General features: G+C 42.7%; 1 protein-coding gene across 1 annotated transcript in view; it reads right to left on the bottom strand.

The window, feature by feature from the left end:
* LOC144101283 (voltage-dependent T-type calcium channel subunit alpha-1G-like) overlaps positions 1–11,477 on the bottom strand; it is a 91,847-nt gene that overhangs the window by 43,030 nt on the left and 37,340 nt on the right. Inside the window, exons 13-15 of the mRNA XM_077634380.1 lie at positions 8,537–8,693; positions 4,922–5,077; positions 853–970 (exon numbers count right to left, since the gene is read on the bottom strand). Of these exons, the coding sequence (XP_077490506.1) occupies positions 853–970; positions 4,922–5,077; positions 8,537–8,693 (431 nt within the window). The remainder of the gene's footprint in view (positions 1–852; positions 971–4,921; positions 5,078–8,536; positions 8,694–11,477) is intronic.

Genomic DNA, 11,477 nt, shown 5'->3' with positions numbered 1-11,477 from the left:
TTATATTTAACAAATACCAAACAACTGACTCACCAACAGAAATAATGAAACGTGAGGGGGTACAAACACTCCAAATACGTAGTAAACTCGCGAGACACAAGATGATGTATCAACTAATCCACCAGCAATTAAAACTTGACGTTACTAAATATATTTCCATTTCTAAAGCAAGATCGACGCGTCCCAAACATTCTAATACACTTAACGAGTAACCTTTTCATACTGACTGCATCAAATACTCATTTTTTTCCGTTTGCCACTCGTGAATGGAACAGTCTAAACCGTTCAATAACTAGCAGCTCATCGTTAGGAAAGTTCAGCGCTGCTATCGAGAGCTCGGTACTTAATTGGGAAATATTTTTCTGTGTGTGTTTTCTGTGTTGCTAATATTGCTTCCTATTCTGTGTGCCTTTTTAATGTTAACTTTGTACAGGTATACACAGACTACCGGTGTTGTTTTCGTAACTATTGCGGTGTAACTTATGCCATGACGCCTATTGTGAGATTAATTTGCCTTGTTTCGATATGGTTACGATACAGTTCGTTGTATTGCTATTCTGCGTTGTTGTATTTTTGGTTGTATTTCCATAGTTAATTACAGTGCCTTTGCTTTACCCTTACTATTAGTTGTCTATTTTTCGATCTTCACAAAAATGATGTATTTTTGAACTGTTATTACTAACCCTATTTTGCCCTCCTGCAACAATCTCAAATGGGATTAGCAGTATAAATATATAAATAAATAAATAAATAAATAAATAAATAAATAAATAAATAAATTTAGCTTCCGACGACAAATTTTATTTCCGACGAGGCTTCTATGGCTATCGGAATAAAATCACCAAGGCGTACCCTTCATGATGTTGTCCTTTGGGTCATCTTCAGCGTCCTGTGAGGCGCACTTTTTATTGCCGTCTGCCTCTGTGTCAGCAGTGTCCTTCAAAGCCTCCGTGCTCTTCTTGCGGTCACCCTGCGACCCAGCAGACGAGAGTTAAACCCAACCACTAGAGCGATGACACGAGTGGGAGGCAACGTGCATGGATGGATGATGCGGACAGAATCCTTTAAAGCGCTGCTGAAATACCCTTTATGGGCTACATTTGTAAACACTCTCGAAACGTGCTCTGCCCACGAAATCGCGCCCTTCTAGCACTTCAGCAGCCAGTCTGTGCAGCGATTCACGGAACCTCTGTATAGCTTCAGAAGCGCACTAGAATATCAAGCAGTTCAGAAATTTGATACGGAGGATTCAAAAAGAGCAAATTTGAGGGGTCGACATGCAGCTTTTATACTACCTCCTTGCTCCACCAAACTGGCTTCTTTTCGCATGCTAGTGATATCTGATTAGACACGTCAAACCATACTGAAAAAATCTGTATTATGAAATAACCACATACAAGCTTTATCGTAAAATATCACATACGTATCATACTTATATCATAAAATGTGCTAAATTCATGATATTTTATGATAGCTGTATACATGAATGGCAAAACCTGTATGAGGTTATTGAATCATTGAGTTTTTTTGTCAGAAGGGAAGTCATCCTACCTTTTTAACACAGGCCTTAGTGTTGTGTTGAACGTTTTGTGCCTATGATAAAATAGCCACTACTTTTAATTTACCAGTATCGAGTTACCATGCATTTTTGCGTAATGTTGTCATCTCTGAACGTTTATTACTCCTCGGCATCTGCTTCAGTTTCACTCATGTATGTCAAGCTTGTCCACTTATGACATTACAAGTTGCACCCAAAGCACGTGGGGGTTTTCTGATGTCAAATGACAGCGGCACTGCAAGTCTTTCGCGTAGGAGAGAAACGACGGGCGAGGGAGACAGGGAGAGACAAATGGAGAACGATAGCATGTGCCCGTGGCCGCCTCTTTGTTGTCTGCTCGGGGTGTGCCATGATCATGTCGTCGAAGAGTGCATAACAGAGCGCCAATTAAATTCATATTGTTATCATGACGTGAAGCCGTACTCCTTCTATAAGAACAACTTCTTCGGAAACGCTCCCAATCTACGTACACTGCGAGCAGAAAAGTAAGAGGGCAAGGTGTCTCGTAAGGTGTGAAATCATGAGTCCGGAAACATGTGAGCTGAACCCAGTCGTGCTATAAGCCGGGCGTAGACTGACCGCATCCATTACTCAGCCACACAAGTAAAAATTGGCCTCTAGCTTTTAACACATTATATCTCATCCATGTTCCATTTGTACTCACCTCTCTCCCTTAAACCTGAAGCTTCCCGATATTCAGTAGTTTTTTTTTTACAGTAAGGGAGTACGAAGATTATGGTTTTGACATTACGCACGCACGAACGCACGCACGAACGCATGCACCACGAATGCATCCACGAGGTTAGGTTGGCAAAAGCAGGTTTGGACAGTCTTCATGAAATCGCGGTAGTGCTGGACACCATTCCTGGGCAGCTGTTAGAGTAGCACTTACATTATGTGTATCGTGAAGACAGCACATAGAACAGTTCTCGACAGTAGTAGTATCACACGGTCGTAGGCGCATTTTTCTCCCGAAATCTTCGCTCTTGTTACTATATGATTACGAGCCAGCGAAACACTAGGACATAGACACTGTTCAGCGCTGGCGTTTATTTTCCATACCACACGTACAAGTGTCTGGGGAGAAGCTGCTGTGGAAGATGGGACTTTGCGAAATTCGCTGTTTTTTTTTTAGTCACGCCTAAAGTGTAAAATAGTTGCCTGGGTGGAAAAAGCATTGGTATATTGGCAGTCGGAAGTTGTTTACCTGCAATGCTCAAAAGGTTTGAAAGGCCGTTTATGGAGCGAACACGAATAGTAATGACACAATTACATTTTTTTTGTGTTCATGTGAAGTGTCTTGTGCTCGAGACAGGATGCTTCTGTCACATGTAATAAGCAAATCATAGGCTTATCTTGAACCACATTAGAAAACGGCCAATATAGTCATAAGCTGCATTCATTTTTAATTGTTTTTTTGGGGGGGAAAGGAAATGGCGCAGTATCTGTCTCATATATCGTTGGACACCTGAACCGCGCCGTAAGGGAAGGGATAGTTGGACACCTGAACCGCGCCGTAAGGGAAGGGATAAAGGAGGGAGTGAAAGAAGAAAGGAAGAAGAGGTGCCGTAGTGGAGGGCTCCGGAATAATTTCGACCACCTGGGGATCTTTAACGTGCACTGACATCGCACAGCACACGGGCGCCTTAGCGTTTTTCCTCCATAAAAACAGTCAAAATACGATTCTGGAAAAGAAGCTCATAATGATCAGCGAATTAGTACTGTGTGCTCCTGCCAACTAAACAACTTCACGGAGCTGTGGACCTATGTGCGCACTCACGTCCACCAGGGTTCGTTTCCTTACGTGCGCATAAAAAAGGGCTGAACGACGACGTCCAAAGATAGAACAGAACTACGCAAGTGCTGACTTATAAGGACAACAGGTAAGCGTGAAACAACTACGGTTGTTTCATGCGGGATATGCATGCCTACTTCCCAGAACTCTTAATTCTTGAGAAATCACGCTTAGCACTATACTAAAAAAAACCATAGGTACAAGAAGCTCTAGAAGTTTCTTTCAGGTTACTGTTTCAACATTATCCTCGTAATATCTGGTATACGCAGGCTTAAGATAGTTATGACAAAGCCGCCCGAAAAAAAAAGTATTGTGCAGTCGTATAAAAGCACCGAAGTAATGCAGCCCTTAGAGTTGGTAATTCTGGGCGGGACTTTAATGCACTAAAACCATGGTCGCTTCATTGCGGGGTATAAGACAGTTCTGAATGCTGACAGACTTATGATGGAGGCAAATTCGCATGCCTAGGATAAAAAAAGAACTTCTTTAAAATATACACTGTAGAAAAAAAAGCGCATTAGGACACCGCAGCTGTTGTGTGTGATCTTTGCGTTAGAATGAAGAAGTTTTGTTCTTCATTACATTTTTCTATGCAGAGTTGAGTATTGAAGCGGCTATCACAGCTGGGTATTGTCAGAATCGGAGCAGCGCTTCCGCTTCGGCAATAGGGCTGTGAGTTTTAAACAAATACGCTGTAATTACGCGTTATCGGGTATCATAATTGTGTCCCTGTCACCCCTTCCTTCACGGCACAGTCTAGGTGTCCACCTGCTGCATGGCTGCTACGGCACCTCTCCCCAGAACTGCTCAGAAGAGCGCGCAAGGCACGTGTAAAAGGTTGTCACGTGATCAGTTACGGCCACACCAGAGACGCCGCTAAGTCCGCAGACGGGCCATTAGACAGTTTTAGCTGTGCGTACGCAAGTCCTTGCGTACGCAAAGCGCTACGGCGCTGCGCGCGTTACGCTTCAGGCGCACGTAGCGCCATCTAGTGACAAGACGTCAAAGCACATCAACGCTCGGTTGAAGAAAATTTCATCCGTGATTACTGATAACTAGTGTGAGTGCATTGGGACCCCTTTTTTGTTCCAAGAATAAAAACTATGCAAACCGAAGAAAATGTAAGAACTGGCTAAAAGCTAGAAAACTGCTTCGCCAGGCGTCGTTGCTACGAGGAAAACACACTGCATTTAGTTAGGCCTAGGAGCTTGAAAATAGCCAAATTATCTGAAAAACAGGGGTTAGTTATCGCTTATACTGCTACGTGTGGGCAAGAGTAGGCGAAATAAAAGCGAACCGCTACCATTTGAGCGAGATATTGCTTCGGAGAATCCAGCGGCGACGTGTATTTATTCCGAAGCGGGCGAGCAAACTCCTTGCGTACGCTAAGCCGTTGCGTACGCACAGCTAAAACTGTCTATAACAGCTGCGCTGTAAAATAGCACGCGGCAACAGAACAATGAATGAGCTTAATCAGATGCCATAACATTTCACAGTGAATGAAATTTAGGCATCGAGAGCTATCAAGACAGAGAGTAACAAAGTGAGAGGTTGATTAAGATGTGCACCTCGGCTGAGAATCCTTCGACGAGGATGGCCACGAGAAGATTGAACAGGACATAGTTTCCGAACGTCATGAGCGCCACAAAGTAGAGGGCCGCCCATGGAGAAGTCTTCTCCATGCCGTTGAACAGCACAACGTTCCAGTCTTCCTGGGTCAGGATCTGGCCAGACAACGGCAAGACTTTCACAAAGATGCGCTCGCATGCGCGCATTTCAAGGCGCCACCAAAGACGCGAAGCCGTCTTCGCCCTTTCAGTTAAGAGACTTGCACATGCAAATTAATTTTTCTTCATATATTCGCAAGGAATTCAGATAAGAGTGTTCGTAGGAAGACTACTGTTAGTGGAACTTTACACGAGGATGGTCACAGCAGTGGTTAACAACATTGCTCGTGTATCTGTAGAACGCTTCAGACGGCAATACGGGTTCTACAGATGCTTTTCAGGGAGTTTTTTGTTTGCTGTGAATAAAAATATGACAAATAGGGGCCGAAATTTTGTTGCTGCGTCATGAGACACAACATTTCTTGACTTGAGCAATAGGCAAGTAAATAAAAGGCTTTCGAAGACTTAGAAGAACATGAATTTTCGTCACGTGCTTTTGCTGCTGATCAGAGTTTGAGTTAAATATAAGGGGCATTTGTTGGAAGGACATCCAGCGCCTATTTTCAAGTTAATATAAATATTTTTAAAAGGCACTGCAAAAGATACGATATATGGTGGCGCCCCAGAATACGTACAATGTAAAAATGTCACAAGTATGATTTTTGTGTAATCTACATAGTAACTTTTTATTAAATAATATGCACAGAGCTGGAAGCTTGGTTTTTCATAAGAATTAGGCGTTGTTTTTGCATGCTTTTGGTTCCCATTTTTACATTGTACCGTAAAAACTAGACAACTTCATCACGAGCATCAGCAACACAAGAGGAGACAAATCAGTGCTTACCAGATATGACTTACCAGCTCTGACATATGAATAGGTCGAGCCATGCGGTTTTAAAATACTTATGTGCATGCAGCCACCGAAACTCTTGCGCTGGGATAAAATAATACTAAGCTTGCAAGAAAAGCCCGTTTATCAAAGGCCGACCTCGTTCTTGCAACAAGGTTTAAGTGCGCCTGTCTTTGTGAGCATGTGGTTCTGTGTAGTTCTTCGCTGTTAAATAAATCAAAAGATTATTAAGGGAACATGTGCGCAGGTCCTCATACAAAACAAAAAATACAAGTTGATTTACCATCTTTTTGACTCGTTCACTGAAAAAAAAGTATGGTACGCTTAAAAAGACGTAACTTAAAACTTCAGCTTAAAATTAAGCTTAAAAGAAGCTTAAACTTTCTTTGTTCACATCACAAGGCGATAATGACGAAACGATGAAAACTAATTCTTTACGATTTCTAAAAGTACGAATGCAAAAAAAAAAGCTGGTAGCAAGAAAACGGACGAGCTCGAATTGCAGTCTTACGCATTTTTTATTACGTCCAGCTCAAGTTCAAATACCTTGGTGGACTGAAAACAAAGGATTTAGCTCAGAAATGCAAGAATATTGACATATGAAAAATATTTTAGTCGTTGTCAAGCGAGATAGAGATAATGCCTGCGAAATGAACAAAGAAAGCTACGCGTAGAGCTTGCGCATTTAATTCAAGCCTCACATATGAAGCTCAAGGCCACTGTCTTTTTTCAGTATTTCTGAATGTCCAGTAAGGCATGTTGCTGGGCTATTTGTTTTAGCATTTTTTGACGCTTGGAAAAAATCCACCTTGGCGCAAATAAATTCACAGAGACAAAACAAAAGAGACAAGGAGACAACGGACAGATTTATTTGCGCCAAGGTGGATTTTTTTCTAAGCTTCAAAAAAAAGTTCTCAATGTGAAATAAAATTCTGCGTACCTTAAAATACCGAATATATTAAATGTCTAGCTACAACAAGAACCAAGTAAATTAACAATAATAATTCTTGTTCCTAAGTGGCTCGTACCGGAATCCAGAAAAACCACTCAGCTGGAACTTCTAATCAGCCACGTGCAAGAACTCGTTCTTGATGCATGAGCCAAGCGTAGGCATGAAACTTGAGTGTACGTTAATGGAATAAGAAAGAGGAGAATGCATTTTAAATACTGAGAGGTGATTAGCTGCAGTGAAAACTATGCCCGTGAGAACCGTCAATAGACGCACTGATTAAAGAAACCTTGTCTCCGACGTTCCCCCCAAAAGAAAATTGTTATAACTAGGCTAATTTAATTTCAGTTTATTACCTTAAAGATAACAGGATGGTATTACACAGGGATAACGACCTAAGGGGTATTACTTAAGTTGCAGCGCAAGAACTAATCTGGACATTACATTATGTCAAATTGTGACTGGATTGAGAAGTTATCCGTAATCTAGAATTAGAAGATGCTTGTCATGAACTCCAGCTATTAAACACTGGATGCTCCATGTAATACTCTTGGATACTAAGGAGCTTCAGGCTGAGAAACTACACATTGAAAATTTGATCCGGCAATGACTGAGGCAGTTTCTTAAACAGTACGAATGTTTCCGTTCGCTCTTACAGCAGTTAGGAAATACTGATTTAGGAATGCGACGAGTATCGGAGTTTTTCCCTAATTTTCTGAGTTTCTTCCTTTTTTGATTCTGAGTGCATAAAGAGAGGGCAAAGTTAAATTTTCAAGAGGAACATGGACGGGTATTGGCATAGGCTCACCTAAAATGCTTTGTTACTTAACATGGTGCGAGCAGTTAGTTGTGGCTTATCAACTCTAGTTTGCGCCTGAAAACTTGCCTCTAATGCCGTTGATCAACTTTTTAGTACTGCAGCTAGAGTTTAAGGTTCATTCCGAACAATCTTTACGCAGCTTGAACATCATTAGAAGAGAATTTGATAGACATGTGCTCACAGCTGTGACTGTGGCCTCACAAAATATTGAGAAAAAGCAGAAACTTACACGAGAGCTTCATGCCATCAAGGTTCTTGCACGAATGCGCGTAAAGGTCGGAAAGACTACCTAAGGGCGCTGTTCTCGTAATGTGCGTGGAGACAAGTGGCTTTGTGTAGTTTACACTAGGAGCATTAATCGAAGTAGCTGGTACGACATCACAACTGGAAAGCACTGTAGTTATGGGAGCGCAGAGGGACAACGAGTTATGGGACAAGTTATGGGAGACAACGAGGGCACTGTCTAACAATTTAGGACGAGCTATCAACAAATTTTTCGTACGCTGTTATCTGAAGCATTAAAGACACAATTAAACATTACATATAATTTTTCTTGACTTAGACAAGTAGATTAATGTCAAAAGCGTATCTTCATGCTAATTACACCTTTAGGTGGTCGTACAGCTAATTAATTTCAATTTATTCATCCAACTGTGTTGTGAAATACCTGTACAATGTGCCTTGCTAAACAGAACAAACTGCTAAACAGAATCTAACGAGGTCCACGGAAATTTTATACACATGCCTATCAGTAGCACGGCATATTCTCGCCTGAAAGCAGGACAAATGAAGTCAAAGTTATTGTTCAGTGCCCGCGTCGTCAACGTCGTCGTGACGTGTCTGGCCCTGAATCTACGCTGCTCCGCAGCTAAGTTTCTGCCCAACTCGGGGCCTCACCTGGAACACGGTGACCGTGGCCCAGAGGAAAGAGTTGAAGTGCTTCCGGTCGCAGAAGCACTTGACGGCCGGGTTGTACAGGTCGGAGCACGTGCAAAGCGTCGACTGGTCCGTCCGCACGCAAAACTTACCGCCGAACAAATGCATCCCCAAGCAGCTGCGTGTACACACGGGGCGCTCAGACCTACCCTCGCTACCGAAACGCAGCAGCAGAGTTACTCCTTCGCCGTAGCCCTGTCCACCTCGATAAGGCTGCTCCCATCGTTATCCTTATAGCTTGTTACTCTTTCGCTCTCGCGACGCCCACTGACCAATCAACGTTGAGTTCCTGTCCTTGAGACAAATAGTTGCAGCTATAGGCTCAATGGCTACGATATTTCTAGTAGATTTTAATCCTTTTTAAATCATTATTTCCAAGCAACTTTTCGTTGTTATTCGTCGGCTTTGAAGCTTATGCACGTCAGCATGGTAAACAAAGGTCTGATTTCTTTGAGCTTTTAGCTATAATTCTCTATACACAGTCTACAATTTGCTGTTTGTACAAAGCGCAGCTTCGGAATGCCCCGCGCATTGTGCATAATTTGTGTTGTGCACAGATGTGCTTTTTGCGCTGCAAAAACCTGTCATGGCTTTCGACTTTAAGTATTCTGCATAATGCTTGCAAGCTTCTGATGGCGGGTAGAAACCTATCGATGGCTTGCAGCGGCTTCGAGTTTGTGTCTCAAGCATTGAGCGCTTTTCTAAGCGTGCATAAGACATAATAGTTTCGCGCTATCATTTGTAGGTCAGAAAAACCTTATACGAAAGACTTAATTTAAAGTAGCAGAGGTAGACTGCTCAATATTGGAAATCGATGGCTTTACGCTGGCATTCATGTGACCAACATTTGCCAATTTATTACCTATATTGGACCGAGTAACTGTGCTGAATTGGGCTGGTTAGCAGTGCGGATATTGGAAATCGATGTTCTGCACTGGTACTTGGTAGGACCGGCCTTTTCCAATACATTCTAATACTGGGCCGATCAGTTCTGCTGCTGAGGTTCAGTGGTTTTACTCTCGTTCTTTGTAGGGCCGCCGTTTGCCAATAGATTATCAATATTGGGCCGATCCTGTGTGCTGCTGAGGTTGTGGCATCTCTTGTTTCACATGAGAATTGAGTATTGGTGGTGGACCCTAATGACTGCTGATGGGCAGCAGAAGCAGAAAGCCATGACAAGCCACTGTGAGCCACTCACACAAGACAAGAAGTCATTGGTTGCACACAAAACACAGAGAGAAAAAAAATGTCCTGGCTGGCGCCTTCACAAGAGACCACAAGCGGACACACGTCACGAAACCCACCACAGACACGGATCACGAAACGATGCCTCTGCCTCTCTTAAAAAGGCGTTGGAAAAAACAAAAAAGTGATTGGCCACTGCTGCAACGTGCACCCTTTCTCCATCAACTCCACTTTAGTGAGGTGAACGCAGCCTCAACGTAAGACTGTCATTACTTAATGACAAATGGCAGGGATTAACTGCCTTTTTGAGAAATGAGAAACTAACATGGCCACTGATGTCATTTGTAAACTTTACTACTCTGCGTAACTAGAGGTAGACATGTACGATGAAACTCGGGCTGACATCAGGCTGTACAGAGGTCCCCTTTAGCGGATAGGCGATTGGAGTCGTACTTTAAGCTTTGGAACCAGATACACATGTGAAATTGTGAAACGGGCATAAAAATACGTTAAGATATGCGCAGCATTTCTTGATTCCGCTTTTTGTCTGCAAGCACTGCCTCCTGCAATTTAAAAGAAACAGGCGATCGTACTGCAAAAGCACCTGATGATGAAGCGGAAGCATTTTTGATGTCAGCTGCTTTTCTTACTTCACATTAGCATTGACTACAATGCCTAGTTAGAAATTTTGCGTCCTTTCTTGACTGCATGCCCGTCCTCGATTTTTCAAATGAATGTGAATATACGTATAACCGTAAGGTTAATCTGGAAAATATGGCTAATGTTTTGGTCGGGGGACTATTTTTGACTTCCAATTTTGCCTAGACAATGCTAGGCTTTTTGGAATTTTCTCCTCTAGTAAACATTTCCTTGACAGGCGCTTTAAAATCTTATCACAAAATGGTGGAAGAGTTGATGAAGAAATACTGCTGGCTTAAATTTTTTTTAGCACAGTACATCACCATGTAAATAGACGACCAGTGTTTGCACCTTTCACAACAAGAAGCTGCTGCTTTCCAGATTTGAGCGCAATAAATTAAAAAAAGAACACAAAGCGAGTAATGCCAATAAATGCACCAATAAAACAAAGAAAGCCGAGGAAACGAAAGAAGAGACAAAAAAAGCGCAAACTAAAAAAAAAGGGAATGTCAGACAAAGCCAAAGCCAAGCCGGCAGCAAGGTCACGAGGCATACAACATCAAAACAGGCACATGTCTCCAAAGCAGCGGGTGGCTTGCAGGCAAGCTAGCACGTTGCCGAGGAAAACAGCCCAATGAACAGGCGACGAACAGGACACACAAAAAGCCAAGGCACACGCAGATACACACATGGCAGCACACACATAGGACACACACATTCATCCTGATTTAGATTGCTGCCACTGTTGTAGGCTCCTGCTGGCGGTGGCACAACCAATGAGGGCAACGCAGTGATGCCTGGAGTCCACCTAAAGGCCACTCCAGTAGTTATGTGTTACCTCCTTTCAGCACAGTTCTAGGCGGGGAAACTTGCAGAGTAATTTTAACACATCTGACCACATCCGCAAGTCGTAGTAAAGAGGTACCCACCTTTAATGCCGCACGATCTACGAGATTTTGTCACTTTCAGTGCTCTTATACAGTACTGCTGATATCACAAGTAGCAGCATGCACAGCTGTCGAGGTAGATTTAAAAGAACACAATGCCGACACTAGCAGAAGTCTACACAGCACTGGCA

This window comes from Amblyomma americanum, chromosome 8 (assembly GCF_052857255.1).
Source record: "Amblyomma americanum isolate KBUSLIRL-KWMA chromosome 8, ASM5285725v1, whole genome shotgun sequence".
Taxonomy (NCBI): domain Eukaryota; kingdom Metazoa; phylum Arthropoda; class Arachnida; order Ixodida; family Ixodidae; genus Amblyomma; species Amblyomma americanum.
This window is presented reverse-complemented; position numbering and strand designations above follow the sequence as displayed.